This window comes from Sminthopsis crassicaudata, chromosome 1 (genome assembly GCF_048593235.1).
Source record: "Sminthopsis crassicaudata isolate SCR6 chromosome 1, ASM4859323v1, whole genome shotgun sequence".
Classification (NCBI taxonomy): domain Eukaryota; kingdom Metazoa; phylum Chordata; class Mammalia; order Dasyuromorphia; family Dasyuridae; genus Sminthopsis; species Sminthopsis crassicaudata.
In genome coordinates this window covers 368,349,610-368,368,633 of record NC_133617.1, presented here as the reverse complement: position 1 = coordinate 368,368,633, position 19,024 = coordinate 368,349,610, and the positions used below count along the sequence as shown (strand labels likewise).

General features: G+C 37.1%; 2 protein-coding genes across 7 annotated transcripts in view; one reads left to right on the top strand and one right to left on the bottom strand.

The window, feature by feature from the left end:
- The window catches only part of KATNAL2 (katanin catalytic subunit A1 like 2), a 123,608-nt gene extending 113,917 nt beyond the window's left edge, over window positions 1-9,691 (bottom strand). For 3 of the 5 annotated variants that reach the window (XM_074279313.1, XM_074279309.1, XM_074279314.1), the window contains exon 1: window positions 9,557-9,668. In XM_074279313.1, coding sequence (XP_074135414.1) covers window positions 9,557-9,607 — 51 coding nt within the window. In that variant the 5' untranslated portion in view covers window positions 9,608-9,668. Of the gene's footprint in view, window positions 1-9,556 lie in introns of all 5 variants that reach the window. The other 2 variants (XM_074279308.1, XM_074279315.1) reach the window with 2 other exon arrangements.
- Window positions 9,537-19,024, top strand: part of PIAS2 (protein inhibitor of activated STAT 2) — a 142,331-nt gene continuing 132,843 nt past the window's right edge. The window contains exon 1 of one of the 2 annotated variants that reach the window (XM_074279305.1): window positions 9,537-9,669. The gene's annotated coding sequence lies outside the window, so the exon portion shown is untranslated. Of the gene's footprint in view, window positions 9,674-19,024 lie in introns of both variants that reach the window. The other variant, XM_074279306.1, reaches the window with a different exon arrangement.

Sequence of the window (19,024 nt, the reverse complement as noted above, 5' to 3'; positions counted from 1 at the left end):
TGTGGTGGTGGCAATCCATTTAGAGAGTCACCAGGCAAGACTTTGAATTCTACCAGTTATTTATTTTATGTATGTATGTGTGTGTGTGTGTGTGTGTATACACATATATATGTTTCAATATTATATGTGTATGTTTGTACGTATGTGCATTCACCTCAGGTCTACATGGTAATTACTAATTTTTAGTGTGTTAAAAGACAATGAATCAAAAATTATTTGTTATATGGGATGTATGGGTGAGGGGAGGGAGAGAGAACAAAGACAGGGAACTTTAGGTAATATATAAACAAAGTTATCAATTAAAATTTATTTTTTAAAAGATCAGTGTGGCAATGTTCATTACAAGTTCTCTATATTTCTAGAAGAAAATAAGATCTTTGAATTTTTATTATATCCCCTATTTTATAATGTAAGAACTATTATTTTTAAGCTCTTTCTAGGGACAGCTAAATAGTGCAATAAATAGAGGTCCAATCTGGGACTCAGGAAGATTCATCTTTATGAGTTCAAATTTGGCCTCAAACACTTAACTGTGTGATCCTAGGTAAGTCACTTTGTTTGATTCACTTTCCTCATCTGTAAAATGAAGAGAAAGAAATGGCAAATCCCTCTAATATCTTTGCCAAGAAAACCCCAAATGGAGTCACAATGTATCATAAAGACTGAAAATGCATGAAAAACAACAAATAAGCTATTTCTAAACCATAACCTCCCTTCCAGTTATCTTTTGATTTAGTTCTTCCACTCCCATTCAATTTCAAGCCAAGCAATCTCTAAGTTGGTGTCATGTCCTAAGACCGGTTGGACAAGTTTTAAGTTATTCAAGGTCAAACGATTAGCATCAGAAATTCTACCAGGTTCTCCACTAGAATGAAATCAAAGTCACAGTTCTAGCCATGGAGCAGAACTTCCTGTAAGAAAATTATTCTTGTCTTTGTCTCAGTCATAACCTCAGTTATTGAAACAGACAGAATTTATAACCCAAGCCAGTACAGAGGCTTTGCCACCTAAGTGGTCAGAATGGTTCAGAGACCCCCTTTAAATACAGAACATTTTCTGCCACAGCTTACAAAATCTGCAAGTGTAACATTTAGGAAGAGACAAAGATAGAGAGACAGAGAGAGACAGCAACAGAAAGAGACAGAGAGACAAGAAAGGGAGAGGGAGACAGAGACAGAGAGACAAAGAGAACGAGAGAGAGAGAGAGAGAGAGAGAGAGAGAGAGAGAGAGAGAGAGAGAGAGAGAGAGAGAGAGAGAGAGAGAGAAAGAGAAAGAGAGAGAGAGAGAGAGAGAGAGAGAGAGAGAGAGACAGAGAGAGAGAGAGAGAGAGAGAGAGAGAGAGAGAGAGAGAGAGAGAAAGAGGGGAAGGAGAGGGAGGGAGGGAGGAAAGGAAGAAAGTAGGGCTTTTGGAACAGGGTCTAAGAAGGGGAAAGACTGAAGACCAAACTTCTTATGCAATATCTCACTTTTAAGTGACTTGCCCAATGACTGGGGCTGAATTTGAACTCAGGTCCTACTGACTCCAGGGCCAATGCTCTATTCACAGCACCAGCAAGTATTTTCTCATAAATATCAAAAGAGAATTACCTTATTAAAAGTAGAATTGGATTAATTTAGGGCTCGAAACATTAACACAATGTGAAATTGAACAGAACAAATGAGTTTGGGTTCTTATGGTAATGAAGCTTTGATTCTGTTTACTTCATATATCAGTTATGGAGTTGTTTCAGTCTTGTCCAACACTTTGTGACCTCATTGGATCTCTCTTGACAAAAAGACTGGAGTGGTTTAGAATTTCCTTTTCTGGCCCATTTTACAGAGGAGGAATTTGAGGTAAACAAGGTTAAGTGACTTGCCCCAAATCACATAGCTAATAAGCTTGGGGCATATTATAGACCTTAGATATTTAGCTGTGTGACCTTGGGCAAGTTGATAAAGGAATTGAACTAGTTTAGAGGCATCAAACACCAGGCAGAGGGGCAGCTGGGTGGCACAGTGGATAGAGCACCAGCCCTGAATTCAGGAGGACCCGAGTTCAAATCTGGTCTCAGACACTTAATACTTCCTAGCTGTGTGACCCTGGGCAAGTCACTTAACCCCAGCCTGGGGGGAACACCAGGCAGGCAGCCTCAAATCACATTAAAATGTAACTGGGAAATACTTAACAATAAACAAAAATATCATAGAACACATAATGTTAACATATGGTTTTCTAAGTCACTAGTGGCCACAAGGATGCTTAGATATATTTTACTGGCCATTTAAATGGCACTTCCATTTATATTTGATGGCAGTGAACTAGATCTTTCTGAAGTCTTTTCCCATGAAAAATTCTTGATTCTAGTCCAACTCATTTACAAACAAGTAAAAAGCATTAGAATAAGTGGAGGAAAGGGAATTCTTATAATTTGACATTTGAAAAGTAAAGCATTTCTTTTTTTAATAGTATTTTTTTTTCCAATTGCATATAAATACAAATTTTAACATTCATTTAAAAAAACTTTGTTCTAAACTTTTCTCCCTTTTTCTCTCTCACCTCCCCCCTAAAATACTATTAAAAAAAGAAATGCTTCACTTTTCAAATCTGCATTCAGATTCCATCAGTTTTTCCCTTGGTTATGGATAGCATTTTTCAATATGAATCCTATAGAATGGTCTTGGATTATTGTATTGCTAAGAGAGCTAAGTCTTTCAGAATTGATCATCATACAATGTTGCTGTTACTGTGTACAATGTTCTCCTGATTCTACTCACTTCAAAAAGTGAAAAATTCTAATGATCTAGAAATTTGGATACTCACTTTATTTGTTTTGCAGTTGTGCTTTGGGAGACAGAAGAGTATGATGCAAAAAGATTCAGATCTGAAGGATCAAGGTCCAGATCTGCCACCCACAGGATTAGAAAAATCCCAATATCTCTTACTCTCAGTTTCCTAACTTCAGAAACAAGGGATTTGTACTTTAAGATAGCATCTACTGCTACATGGGCCACTAGGTGGCACCATAGTTCTGGACCTAGAGTCAAAGAGACTCAATCTTCCTGAGTTCAAACCTGGGCTCAGACACTTATTAACTGTGTGACCCTGGTCACTTAATTCTTTTGTCTCAGTTTCTTCATCTGTAAAATAAACTAGAGAAGGAAATGGCAAACTACTTCTGCCAAGAAAACCCCAAATGGGTCATAAAGGAAGCAGAAACAACTGAAAATGACTCAACCACAAAACTGCTACTGTATCTATGATGGTCTGACCCCTATTAGCCTTCTTTGAAGTTAAGACTCCAGTGACAATACTCTCTCTCTATGCAGTGATCCCTTGAGAATTTCATGTTTCACATTTGAGGTTTTGGCTATTCAGACTTGGCCATCAGATAATTTAATGGGAATATTTGGAAATTTGCAGGATGATACATATTTGTAAAGAAAACTAAAAAAAAAATAGTAATTCATATAAATATTATATTTAGTAATTAATTTTCACTTACCACAACAAGCATCTGTAAAGGAAACATTTAAAAATGACTATGTCATAAATACATACTGTATTTAGTAATTAATTTTCATTTACCACCATAAGCATGCACACATAAATCTATCATAAACAGTTAAAAATGTTTCAGTATGCTAAAGAGCTTTGGACTACATAGTGTCTTTGGGTTGTTCCTGTGTCTCCCTAGCAACTAGGCTCAGTCACATGGTTTTCTTCCCCAGTGACCCCTGCTTTGTGCTTTTCCTAGGAAAAGGAAATTCCTGAAGCAGTTGTTGGAGCTGCACCTGAAGCTGCCAATCTCCTCCATCTACAATTTTCCAGACCTGGTGAGAAGTCTGTCAAATGTGTATGTTATCCAATTTTAGCTTTATGTAATTGTGGTCCCCATTTTTCCCATGGGGAAATTGAGATTTAGAGAGGTTGAATTATTTGTCCCAGCATCACTGTTGTGATGTCATGTTCAGTCATGAACAGCTTTATCCATTGCAGCACCTAGCTGCCCAGGGCCACAAAGCTAGAAAGTGACAAAGATGACATAAAAGCCCTCCTCTTCCTGATTCTAAGGCCAGGATTCTTGTATCATATCTCACTGCCTCAAGATTGGAGGAGGTGGAGTGGAGAGGGCACAGCAGGAAAGGGAATGGACAGTAAGGGAAATGAGGGAAAGATGGGCCTGAAAAGGGAGAGAAAAACGAACATAATGTCGTATCCTGAGAGATCCCAGGGAGTAAATAGTTATACTAAATTCTATAGAGATCAATAACTGACAAAATGTTATTTCCAGGATTAGGGAGTTTTTAGTCATCTCTGAAAATACAATTTCAGTAGAATCTAGGGGCTGAATTAGATTACAAAACTGTTAAGGACGGAATAGAGATTAAGGAGGAAATAGAAGATCCTGCTTTGCTTCCTTGCACCTTACTCTATCCTCTGATGTTTTCCCTAATCTTAATCCCTTGTTTCTATACCCAACTCTTCTCACCTCTTTTAACTTCTGGAATCCCATTTTCTAACTTTTTCCTATGCATATTCTACCATATTTCGAGGTCAAACTTTCTCCACACTCTTTGTAGATCTCTGCAGCCCAGGAACTCAAAATTGTCTATGCCTTCCATTTCATAGCTATAGTGAACTACCTAGCAATATCTATTAATGTTATTTAACTTATATATTCAGTCTGAGGCCTAAGCACCAAGACTATATATAGGCCACTGGGCTTTCACTGTGGATAAGTCCAAGAAAAAGTAAAAGTCTCTACTGGCCCTGTCTATTAACATTATATACATAAAAAAACAAACAAATAAAACCCTACTTTTTTTTTTTAAGCTCAACTGGAAATACTAAGAAATAATATTTTCTTTAGCCTAAAATCTTTTCTAGATTTTTTCCTGTAAGAAAATGGGTAGAAGGTCAAGGAAAAAAAAAAAAAAAAAAAGACATATCCTGAGAATGTGATTAAAGGAGATAAAGGGGAAAACCAAACTAATTTCTTGTCTAGTTAGAGTCATTGCTTTCAGTGGAGTAGTGAGTAATTGGCCATCTATGTTCCCCTCTCCATTAAAAGAGCATTTCATAAAGGTTAACACAAGCACAACCAGAGCAACTTCCCTCCTTCCATTCCCACTTCAAGGTAGGTTCTATTATCATCCCCATTTTGCAATGAAGTGGAAAGAGATTAACCAGTGGAAAGAGATGGCCAGGATCATACAAGTAGTAAATGTTTGAGGCTGTATTAGAAATCATTTACTCCTGACTGGTTTCCAAGCCCAGCACCTTATTTACTGTACCACTTAACTGCCTAATATAACTTTAAGAAAGGAAACTATAGTTTTTAGTTGAAAATTAAGTAACTACTGTTATAGAATATTAACCTTAAGCTGCATGTTAACATATTGTGACCTTTTTCTTATGCAAGATTCCTTTAATGTTACCTCAAATTGTCTTGGAGTAGAGAATATGAGGAAGGGGGCAAAGATGAAGTAGGGAAAACAACTATGTCAGTTTGGACATTTGTCTCTCTAAACTAGAAAGGCTTAGATTTAGATTAAGGTTAAAGTCACAATTATTGGCAAATTTGTGCCTAAAATGTATGGTTTCATGATTTTTTTCTTGAAATTTTTGTCTTTCATAATCACAATATAGTGTCTTACACATATATAGGCACATAACAAATGTTTTAAAATTATATTTTCAAAAAGTAAGACAATAGACTAGAAATGAAACTTCTACCCTGTCGTTCATAAGGAAGTTGCACTTTTTCTCAATAAGGCATGCATCCTTGATCTCTCATTTCATCTATTTCTCCCTTGGAATAGTTCCACTAACTCCCCTACCATCTCTAATCTGATTTCTTTCCAGGTGCCTTTAAACCCAACCAAGTTTATTCAATCCTTAGATTAGACAACTATCCTTAGTGGTTATCATCCTATATTTCTTTTACCCTTATTGAATAACCTCCTTGAGAAAGCAGTCTATCCTAGAGGTCCCTATCTTCTTCCTCTCTCTTCTAAACCTTTTGCCTTCTGACTTGCAACCTCACGATTCAAAGGCAACAGCTTTCTCCAAATTCATTAATGATCCTTAACTGACAAATCTAATGGCTTTTTCTCAGTCCTCATTGATTTTTCTACAGCAAAGAGCTGACCATGTAATCTTCAACTCAATTGTCTCCAGAAGTTCCCCATTATCTCCAGATTCAAATGTAAAATTTTGCTTTGTACATAAAGCTCTTCATCACACCCCCTTTTATCTGCCCAGTTTTCTTACACAGCTGTTCAACAAGCATTTATTAAATATCTATTAAGTATCAGCCACAGTATCAGAGCAGAAGATAGAAAGAAGTGTCAGTCCATGCCCTCAAAATGCAAACTATATACAAATAAGCTAAATACAAGATAAAAATGGAGATCATGAAAACAGGAGAGGACTAGTATTAAGGATGATTGAGAAAACCTTCTTTCAGAAGATGGGATTTTAGCAAGTATATGAAGGAAATTAATTGGGAGGAGAATATTTCCCTGAGTCAGGAGATGGATTCTTGAACTGGTAACAGCCAACATCACTGGATTGCAGAGAATATGGTATACCATATAAAGCACAAAAAGACTGGAAAAGGATGAGTTAAGGAAATCTTTATTTTTATTTAAATTTTATTTTTAGTTCACATTTTCTATCCTTTAATCCCTCCCCAACCTGCTGAGAAGAAAAACAACACTTACTATATATAAAGTTACACAAAATATTTCCTTATTATCATGTACTAAGAAAAGAAATGAAGAAATTTAAGAAGAAAAGAAGGTAAAGAATATGCTTCAATCTGCACTCTGAGTCTATTAGTTTTCTACTTGGAGGTTGCTAACATTTTATATCATGAGTCCTTTGGAACTGTGGTGGATCATTGTAGTAGTAGAGTTATTAATACTTTCACGATTGATTATCTTTACATTATTGCTATCATTATATACAATGTTTTTCTGTTTCTGATCCCATCACTTTTTGTTTGCTCATATAGATTTTTTTCAAGTTTTTCTGAAACCATCCCTTTCATTATTTCTTACTGTACAATAATATTATTTAACTGTAAGACTTCACAGCTGGTTTTAGAGGTCTTTAAAAGCCAAACAACAGTTAATCACAACTTTCTGAAATATACATGAATGCTAGGTTTATTATAAGAGAAATAAGCATGTATGTGGAACCCGAAGAATTCACAGTCCATACAGGAGCTTGCTAGTAGGACAAATGGAGGAGATACCACCAGAAATCTCTACCTAAATGGCCTTCACATGAGACAGAAAGGTATAGCAAAGGTGGGAAAAGGACAAAGCCCCTCCTAAAGGGGAGTAGCAAGGCAACAGAAAACGCCATGTTCTTTTCTCTTGAAAATTGCTACACTATGAAGATAGGAGGATCTGCTTATCTGTAAGGGTCCCAATTTCACAAGCAGTTTCCCATGCTAGTGCAGACTGACTGGAGCCTGTCTTGGTTCCCAAGGCAAAATCCAAGTCCAGTTTGGAAGGCAAACAACAAATTATGTTTTATCTGGGGGCAAAAAGGTCTTCATCCTTGATATATTCAGGGATTTCTGAATATTCTGAGTTCAATATTTCTAGAAAATATAGCAGCTCAAAAAAGCAACTTCAGGAGTAACATTATTTTATATTTGATCCTGGAGGTAAGAGAGAGCCCCTGAAGTTGATGACTATGAGGTAACATGATAGCAGCAGTGTCAGAGGATAAAAGAGGATGCATATGAGAGATATTATGAAGGTAGAAAAGACAGGACTTGGCAACTAACTGGATAGTGTGTTTGTGTGTGTAACCTTTTAGGAAATGTAAATTGGAAATTGTGTTTAATCAATATAATCAGATTTGATTTTTAACTAAGGCCTTTAAGGATCAATTAACTTGGGGCAGCTAGGTGTCAGCAAAAAAGGAGGGAAGTATCATAAAAGCATAAATCTGCTTCAGAAATAACTAAAGTAATCTCTCAAGTTTGTAATGAGAGAATTGAAAAAATGGACAAGTGACTAAGTTTGTGGGTAAATGAGATGATGAAAGAACAAAAAAGGTGTGATGGATACAGCAGCCACCTGCTTGAAGGCCCAACAAATGTATAAGTATGTAATGGAGGGCCAAAAGATGATTACTAGAGAAGGAAATGAGGGGTAGCTAGGTGGCACAATGGATAGAGTACCAGCCCTGAATTCAGGAGGACACGGGTTCAAATCTGGTCTCAGACACTTAACACTTCCTAGCTGTGTGACCCTGGGCAAGTCACTTAACCCCCGCCTCAGGGGAAAAAAAAAAGTAATAATTAACTTAATTAATCTACGTTTTTATTAATAAGTTGTTCAATTTTAGCTCCCTCACTCTTGTAAGCTCAAGTCCCTTGTTTTGTTAAGACTTTCTCTTAATTAATACTTTACCCTTTCTTGTGAGTTAAAGTTTCCCTTTTTGATTCTAAGTTTATTCCTCATTTAGATTCATGAAAATTCACAAAACATCTCATGATGCTTTCATAGTATATCAATGAGTTGCTTCATTAATCAGACACCTGAATCAATAAGAAAGCTGAGCTTTGATATGTTGAGAACATCTCCAGCCCGGATGTTACGAATAAATGTATTTCTCTATTCCTGTTATACTTCGCTAATCCTGTCAATCCTATGAATATGCATTAATATCATGAATATGTATTAACCTCATGAATATGTACCTTGATTAGTTCCTCTTCTTAGACTATAAAAATGCTGTATTCTACCATGAAGGACTTTGGGTATTGAGGATATATTAACTCTTAATAATTGCCAACTGCTAGCTTTGCCAATACACTGAATATGCTTGCAACTTTTTTGCCTCAGTTTCTCTTCATTATAAATTTCTAAAGTGACACTGTTTTCGTTCATGTACTGTACTGTTACTCAGACAAGATACTTTTTACTCCCTGTCTTTTCACTTGCTGTCTCTCAAGCATACAATAAGAGCTTAATGTTTGTGACTGATATCCAAATTATACAGATATGTGGTTCAGCAAAATCTTTTTTATAAACTGTATACAAAATCTACACACACACACATCTAAGTATATACTTATATGCACACTTATTTCGGGCCTGTGCAGAGACGGGGCTTAGTGGAACCATAGGGCAAAGTTGGGATGGTTAAGGTGAGGATGTACTTAATTATTAGAGGATGTAAAAGGAAGTAAGACTGTCAGGTGCATATCACCTCTACCTAGGCGCCAGTCATAGCTTCTGCAGGAGGCCCCTGGCACAGACCCCACCCCCAAGTCCTCCCGTTCATTCTGCGCATCACGCCGCAGCCCACTCGTTTCCTGGCAGAGGACACCCTCCCCAGCAGGAATCCCAATCAAAATTCTCTCTACGCCTGCGCAGAAACCACAAGCCACCCTTAGGGGCTTTTTCTGCGCTTGCGCTGCTATGGCTCATGTCCGGTTGTCACTATAGCAACGGATGACTCTCCCGACCAGTCTCCTTTCTGGGGTGTGGGAAAGGAAGCACAGAGTGCTCAGAGTCGGCCGCTTCTTTTTGTCAGCCATTACTCACCGCTTCTCGCGCCTGGTGTGTGACTTTGAGAGTCTGGTAGGAAAGCTCCATTAGCGCTGTATTATGAGCGGGAGGAAGGAGAAAAGAACACTGACCCTCGCCCGACCACCTCAGTAGGTACTATAGTTGCGGCTCGTGAAACCTAGTGATTATGTACCCCGCCTCCTTCGGGATTGGGCAGGGCCTAGGAAAAATGGCCAATCATCAGCCAGAGCTGGGCTAGGCTTTCTGTCAATCACTGTCTATAAAGGCCGATCGGCGGTTAGCTTGTTGGTGGGTAGCCAATCATATTTCAGTTTGACCAGCAGCTGGCCAATCGTAGCTTGGAAGGGGTAGGGGCCAGAATGATTGGCAGGACTAGGCAAGAAAGCTTTCTTCTTAACCTTAGGAAGGTTCCTTTTTTTCCTTTCTCTTTGATTGTTGCGGTGTGTGTGTCCCTCCCTTCTTAAATCCTATGGACCTGTTGTATGTCTGTCACTTCCCACATAAGTATGGAGAAAGGACGTTGTAGTGCATTCTTCATTCCCCTTGAGATGGCTAATTTCTGTGTGTGGAGGATGAGCCTTGTTTAGATGTGCTTTGACGGTCTGCATCCTAGCCTTACCCTACCCGCCCGGCATGGTCTCGTTATCTTTCGCCCGGTTCCCCATCTCTAGTAACGCCAAACTCACGCGCTTTCTCCGGGAAGCCTTTTCCTAATCCCCTCGTCATCCCCTGGTTATGTTTCATATCTCTCATTGGGTGTGATAACTGTGTATTTGTGGAGAGTCTGCATCTCCCAGACCTAGCGCTTTGCTCCTAACAGCAGGGAAAAAGGTAAACGTGGCTGAGGGATTGTTCCGTGAAAAAGACGGCCTGCTCCAAAGCAGGCCTGAGAAACCTGCTCTTCGGAGATTATCCTGGTTCCCCGATCCTTAACAAATGAGAAGGGTTCTTTCTATGCGTCAATCAATCCGGGACCTCATTGCGGCCCTCCTTCCACCCTTCATTCTCTCGTTTTATGCAGTCCTAGTCTGCGGCCCAGCAAATCCTTCTTAACGAACCTACTCGGTGCCGGAGGCCTTTCTGTAGCTACTTTTCATATCTCGACATTCTTAATGATGTTTATGCCAGACACGTGACCAGTTTACTTCCTTTGTTCATTATATATATTGTATTATTATAATGTGTAATTATATTACTCATTTATAATTATAAGAATCTATTTTAATTCTATAATTATTATAATGATAATTACACATCTAAAGTCCATCTCTAGTCATGCTGATTTATATCTGCCCACTGATGACTATGGAGGAGAAAGGGAAGCCAGTAACTGCGCAGCCCTCTTATTTAAATCCAGTTCACTTGCATGTCGACATCACCTTCAAGAACAAAAGACAAACAACAGCATATTCTATTATAAATTTATTATTATGAGTAATAATTATATTGAATTATGTAATTATTATATTGACATAGATCCAATATGATAGATAGAATATATAATTATTATGTCATTAGTCTTTCAATCTCAGAATTTTTTTCTAATCCTCTTAGATGCCTTCCTGTAATTCTACTGAACTTGCAATTATAAGTATATCATAATTGGATATTATATTTATTAATATGATCATAAAAATGCTAAAATTATTATGGTCTACATCAGTGATACTCAAACTTTTTAAATAGGGGCCAGTTCGCTGTCCCTCAGACTGTGGGAGGGCCGGACTATAGTAAAAACAAAAACTCACATTCTGTCTCCGGCCCTCAGCCCATTTGCCCTAACTCAGTCGGCTGCATCTGGCCCGAAGGCTGAAGTTTGAGAACCCCTGGTCTATATATGTAATTACAGATGTATATTTGGTAGTCTTTCGTAGTGCTTCCTTTGCAATCTATAGTGGTATTTTTCTTCTCTTTTTTTTTAAAGCAAGGGGAGTGGGGTAAATGACTTTCTCGGGGTCCCACCGCTAGTAAGTATTGTCTAATTTGATGTCGGAATTTGAACTCAAGACTTCCTGACTTAAGAGTCAGTGCTCTATCCACTGTACCATCTAGCTAGCCCTCTCTTCTTTTTTAAGAACTGTGAAGACACAAAAACAAAACTACTACTCAACCAACATTATGTCATAGTATAAATTTTTTACTTAATCTTCTTTTAACTTCCTTTTTCATTGTCATGAACTTGATAAGCATTAACAAAAATGAATGTTTTTCCAGTTAGAGAAGATTAAAAAAAAAAGATTTAGATGAAATTATACAACTTCACTACATACAGCTTGTTGGTTTTTCTAAGTATACTTCAAATTTAACATGTTGTTTCCCATGTTGTCTGTCTTGTCTCTGTCCCCTATACTTTCTCCGATATGTGTGTATGTGTATTTTTTTTTTTTTTTGAAAGGCAATTGGGATTGAGTGACTTGCCCAGAATCACACAGCTAATATTAAATGTTAAGGGTCTGGCACCAGATTTAAACTCAGATCCTTCTGACTGCAGGGCTAGTGCCTTATCCACTGTGCCATCTAGCTACTCCTCCTTTATATTTTAAAATGAGTCATTGACATTCTTTTCCTTGTTTTCTTCCTTATTAAAAAATCAATATGGCTACACTATTTATTCCCTACCTTAATTTTTGTCTTTCAAAAATAAAAAGCTCTTTTTTTGTATTAAATATTATTGTGAAATAAACAAATCAAAAGAATCACATATTAGCAAAATCTTAAAATGCATAACTAATTCTGCACCTTTCGGTCACCAACTCTATGCCATGAGGAAGGAAGGTGACTCAGCATCAGTTTTCCAGACTCCTGATTAGTTATTGTAAGAATGGTTCTGAAGTCTTTCACAATTATTTTTCTTTTTAATGTGGTAGTTATGGAATATTATTTTTCACTTAGTTCTGCTTATCTTATTCTGAATCAAATCACACAAGTCACAACAGGTTGCTCTGACTCCATTCTTTTTGATATTTCTCTCAGGGCAAATAATATCCTCTTATATTCATAACTTGTTAAGGTGGGATCCAATTGTTGTAAAGGTACTATCCAATTTATTTCCAGTTCTTTACTACAAAAAGAATGCTGCTATTAATCAACACAAACTTATAAGTGCTTACTATGTGCCAGTCACTATGCTGAGCTCTGGAATACAAAGAAAGGTGTCCTTGCTCTCAAGGAAGTCATATTGTAATGGAGGAGAGACAATACCTTTCCACTCTACTCCATCAACTGCCAAAGTGATTTCCCTAAAGCATGTCTGATTAGGTCACGCTGAATACATTCAGTATAAATCTCTAGTGATTCCCTTTTTTTCCCAGTTGATGGAGTACAGTGGAAAGGTTCTTGGGGCCTCAGGGATGCCTTTTGCACTAGTGCAGGTATAAAATGATGAGAGCTTTTGTACACAAGGACAGAAGAAAGAGAAAGGGGTACATATAAGAAATGTTATGAAGATAGAAATACAAAATTTGACACTTGATTGGTGAGTGAAAGAGAATTGGAGGATGATTCTGAGGTTGAAAGCCCAAATGACTGGGAGAATAGGAGAGTTTGGAAAACAGATTTTGAGGGTGAAAATAAGTTCTTTTTTGGAGAGGTAGAGTTTGAGATGTCTCTGAAACCTCAAGTTTGAGATGATCAAGAGATGGTTGGAAAACAGAAATGACCAGGAGAAAAATTAGGGGTGAATAGACATACAATTCAAATATATAGTTGATAAATGAACTTACAGAAGCTAATCAGATCATCAGGTGAGATAAGAGAGAGGGAAAAGAGAATAAAACCCAAAATAGAACTTTGGGGGATGTCCACAGTTAAAATGTGTGACTTGGAGGAAGATCCCAGAAAGTAACCTGAGAAGGATCAGTTAAACAGGTAAGAGAAAAGCCTGGAGAAAAGAATGTTATAAAAGGTGATCATTGGTGATACAGACCACAAAGAGATAAAGAATGAAGACTGAGAGAAGGCTATAAGATTTGGCAGTTAGAGGATTTTTGGTAACTTTGGAGAAAGAAGTTTCAGAGGGTTAGAAACCAGAATATAAATGAAACTGAAGAATATGAAAGAATAGAAAGTAGAGGCACCTGGTGTAGGTGGCCTTCTCAAGGAGTTGAGAGAGATATCAAAAGATACTAGTATTGGGTCAGATCAAGTAAGGGTTTTCTAAGTTTATTTGGAGGAGACATAAGAGTGTAGACAATAAAGAAACAGGCAACAGATATCAATACATTGAAGGTTAATAAGAAGTGGGAATGATAGGAGAGACAGTGTGCTGGATATCTAAGGGAACAGGATCAAAGTTGCATGCTGAGGAATTAGTCTTGCCAAAGAGACTTTGTGTGAGACAAGCATGAGGGAAGAGATAGGGGTAGACACCAGAGTAATGAAAAAGAAGGAGGAAGAGAAAAGAAAGAGCTCTAGGGGAATGGCTTCAATTTTTTTAGGTGAATTTTGAGGCAAAGTCCTCAGCTGAGAGGATGAGGAAATTAAAGATGAATGAAAAGATTTGGAATAACTGTTGTGGTGAGTGGGATAGCAAACTGACTAGAAAAGTATGAAACATTACCTTGCTGCAGTGAGGTGGGTTTAACTAAGATTGTATGACATAAATTTGTAGTAGTGGGACAGGTGAAATCTGAAATGACTGATTTTAATGATATATATTGTATTATTATAAATTTATAATTATAGAATTATAATCTATTTTAATTCTATAATTATTATAATGATAATTACATATCTAATATCCATCTCCAGTTATACTGATTTATATTTGGCCACTGGATTCTGATGGCTAGAAGAGCTTAGGAGCTCAATTTATTAAGCAATGCAAGCCAACTGCATAACAAATCCACACCAGACCTTTTCAAACTAGCAATGGACTCTGAATACAGGAAGAGACCAATTTTTATACATGTAAAAAAAAAAAAAAAAACATTTAAAAGGATATTAACTGGTGCAGTTCTCTGAAATCAGAAAAAGAAGTATCCCACTTTCTGTCAAGTATCTGTATTCAATCAAAGGAAAAAGGGAACAGTAACTGATTGATTAATTTGGGATCAGTTTTTAGATAAGACATATGGGTTGTTTGAGAGTATAAATGGGAGAAAACTTCCAGCAATATTCAGAGATGTAATATTAGGTTTCTGGTCAACATAACCTAGGTTCTTAGTTAAGGGTCTCTAAGTAGCAGATAGAGGTGAGCCAGCTTTCCAACCACACAGGGCTATGTTCAAACAATACAATAAAATTTACTCACAACTCCTATAACTGAATGAAGTTTTCTCACAAAACAAAAATTGGACTAGACCCATAATTAAATAGAAAGGAAAGTGAGCTAGATCCAGAATTGAGTCACCGGATGGAGTTCTGATTCACTCAATTTCCACAATTCTTGCAGTAGACAAATTCTTGGAATTTCCACCATCACACAGTTAATGTGATTTCTTGACTTTCTCCATCTCTATTGGGTATGAGGAAAGAATAATAGAGTAGTAATCCAAGGCTGTGGTTTGAGAAGGCACAATTGATGAAAAAAAATAAGAAGATAAAGAACTAGAATATAGAATGATCAGTAGAGAGGTGGGGCAGGGAGTGTGGTCATCATAGAGGAGATAGCTTGTAATAGAACAGAGGAGCAGAGGTATTAAAGGTCATGATAAGGAGAAAGAACAGGAATAGGGATCATGAGGTAGAAACAAAGGTATTATAAATATTTTTATGCATATGAATCTTTTTCCTTCTTTCTTTGATCTTTTTGAGAGTATGTTTTTTGTAGTAGTATTTGGGTCCAAAAAGTGTGTACAGATTAGTGACTTTTGAGCATAGTTTAAATTGCTTTCCAGAACAGTTAGTTTGATTCATAGGTTCACTAACGATAAATTAGTATTCTTATCCTTTATAGTCTCTAACAATTGTTATTTTATTTCTGTGACATCTTTGCCAATTTGATGGTAGGAGGTAGAATCTCAGAATTATTTTAATTAGCATTGCTCTTTTTATTAATAATTTGGAACATTTGTCACATGGTTTCTGATAACTTCTCTCTCTCTCTCTCTCTCTCTTTTTTTTTTTTTTGGAGTACAAGCTATTCATGTAGCCTTTGCTGTTTGTTGTTTAATCATTTTTCAGTTGTGTCAAACTCTGTGATCCCCTTTAGGGGTTTTCTTGGCAAAGATACTGAAGGGGCTTGCCAGCTTCTCCACTTCATTTTACAGATGAGGAAACTGAGGCAAATAGAGTTAAGTGACTAGTCCAGGAACAAATGTAATAAGCTAACTGCAGCCCAGCACTTTATCCACTGCACCACTTAATTGCCACATAACCTTTTACTATTTAAATAGAAGGAAATGGCTTTTGTTTGTCTATATTTCTTATGTAGCTTAGATATCAAACTCATTAGAGAAATTTGCTATGAAGATTTTTTCCCCTCTAGTTAATCATTTCCCTTCTTGATATACATTGATTTCCCCAGCAGATATTGAATGTCAAGCCATATGTATCAGAGGCTCAGCCTGTGTCAGGGGCTTTGCCAAATACAAAGAATTAACAGCTACTAACCTCCAATAGTTTAAATTAGGGAGAGAAGAATCATAGAATTTTCATAGAAAAGAAATTAATGATGATTGGTCCAATACTTCCTCCCTACCACCCTTCCTTAACACCCAACCCATTAAAAAAATTATTATTCCAATGAATTTGCCATCTTGTCAATATGAACACTCTTTTCAGTGGAAGATAACATAATCATCCACATCTTCTCATCCTGAGTGACTCTTCTTACGCTTTTTCCATATATCAATAGGATCATAGATTCAGAGCTAGAAGAGACATCAGAGGTCATTTAGTCCAGCTCCCTCATTTTATAGATGAGAATACGGAGGCATGAAGTGCTGCAAGACAGACAGGTACTAAGACTGGATTTGAATCCAGGTTGCCCAAGGCCAAAGACATTAGTATTTTTTCTATGTATCACACTGTCTTTCAAGCTCTTTGATAGGGACTCTGCCCAGGCTGCTGGACACCTTCTTCTAAGTGGCTTAACATTTTACTTTATTATTTGTTTGTTTTATTTATTTTTAATATACATTGTTTTATAAATCATGTTGATAGAGAAAAACCAGAGCAAAAAGGAAAAACCATAGGAGAGATTAAAAAACACACACACACACACAGAAAAAAGAAGTGAACATAGCATGTGTTGATTTACATTCAGTCTCCTTGGTTCTTTTTCTGGATGCAGATGGCATTTTCTGTCCAAAGTCTTTTGAGATTGCTTCGGATCACTGAACTACTGAGAACAACTAAGCCTTTCATAGTTGATCATCGTACATTCTTGCTGTTACTGTGGACAATGTCTTCCTGGTTGTGCTCATTTTACTCAGCATCAGTTCATGTAAATCTTTCCAGGCCTTTCTGTTATCAGCTTGTTCATCATTTTTTACAGAATGATAATATTCCATTACTTTCATGTACCACAATTTGTTCAGCCATTCCCCAAATGATGGTCATCCACTTCTTTCCCAATTCTTTGCTACCACAAAAAGGTGGCTTAATATTTTATAAGCAATGCAGCAAACTGTCCCTGGATTATTCCTTGCTCTAAAGCTACTAACATTCTCAGTCCAGCCCACCTCCTTTTTTGATCAGACATTTCACAGATAATCCTTTTATCACACTTAATTTTTTTCCTTTTTTTTTTTTTTTGATGTTTAGCAATTTTTCTTAATATGACAAATCCTTGTTTATAGAATTTTAGTACCTCTTTTAATGCAGTATATCATGATTTTGTGGTTATTGTTGTTCCATTGTTTCAGTCATACCCAACTTTTCATACCCAATTTGGGATTTTCTTGGCAGATACTGGAGTGATTTACCATTCCTTCTCCAGCTCATTTTACAGATAAGGAAATTAAGGCAAGCAGAATTAAATGACTTGTCCAGGGTCTAAGTAGGTGTCTGAGGCTGGATTTGAACTCAGGAAGATGAGTTTTCCTGACTCCAGGCCCAGCACTCCACCCACTATGCAACCCAGTTGTCATGATATCCCTTGTTTGTTTATTTTTAATTTAAAATATTTTTGATTGATAACTTTTTTTTTAACACTATAGCTATTGTCTTTTCCCTCATGAATCAAATTTGTGACAAAGGAAAATAACTAGCCAATTAATAAGCATTTATTAAGTGCCTATTATTGTGTCAGGAATTTTATTTGATACTGGGAATACACAAACAAAAAATGTCCCTACCCTTAAAGAGGAAGACACCATGTACGTACATAACTATGAAAGTAGAGCCTTTTCTGATTTGCTTGGTCAACATCCCAAGCCAAGTGGAAGCCTTGTGCAGAGAGAGGGCTTCTCCTCCCTGTGTCAGCACCCTCAGAGCCTGTGCAGATACCTTTGACTGCTTTTTCTGGACAGTAATGATTTAGGAGTTCACACTGAGAAATGATGAAAAATCTCTTTTGTGACTGCTGATCTAGAACAACATGGTGCTACTAAAGGGGAGATTTTGGGTGCTGGCATTTCTGAAGTTCAGGAATGACTTCAATTTTTAAAAAAATTTTAATAATAGCTTTTATTTTCAAAATACATGTAAAAATAGTTTTCAATATTCATTCCTGCAAAACCTGGTTTTCCAAGCTTTTTTCCCTCTCTTGCCCCTACTCCCTTCCCCTAGACAACAAATAATCCAATATAAGTTAAATGTGTGCCATTTTTCTAAATATATTTCCACATTTATCATGATGCACAAGAAAAATCAGATTAAAAAGGGAAAAGTGAGAAAAAGAAAAAAAAACAAGTCAAAACAAAACAAAACAGATGCAAACCCTATATTGTGATTCACACTCACTTCCCATAGTTCTCTCTCTGGGTATAGATGGCTCTCTCCATCACAAGACCTTTGGAATTTGTTAAGGGATAGGTCACTTCTCCCAGAGCCTCCACAGCTGTGAATTACAGCATATGAAGGCATTGCAAAGCAGCCTTTGCTGACACAGGTGTTGTGGACTGGAAATGAGATAAATTGGAGGCAAAGGGAAGAAGAGAGAGGTCAGACAATGCAACAACTTTTCAGTCAGTGAGGTCAGAGAACAGCAACTGCCTCTCAGTGTCCTTCTATAATCCTCTCATAAGAGGAGATCCATTCTGGGTTGGATCTCCAGCAGCCACTGTCAGGTGGCTCCCACATTTCAACAGGAACTGGTCTAAATCACCTTTTTGTCAAAGATATCCACTTCCATCAGAATACGTCCTCATACAGTATTGTTGTTGAAGTGTACAATGATCTCCTGGTCCTGCTCATTTCACTCAGCATCAGTTCATGTAAGTCTCTCCAGGCCTTTCTGAAATCATCCTGCTGGTCATTTCTTACAGAACAATAACATTCCATAACATTCATATACCACAATTTATTCAGCCATTCTCCAACTGATGGGCATCCACGCAGTTTCCAGTTTCTGGCCACTACAAAAAGGGCTGCCACAAA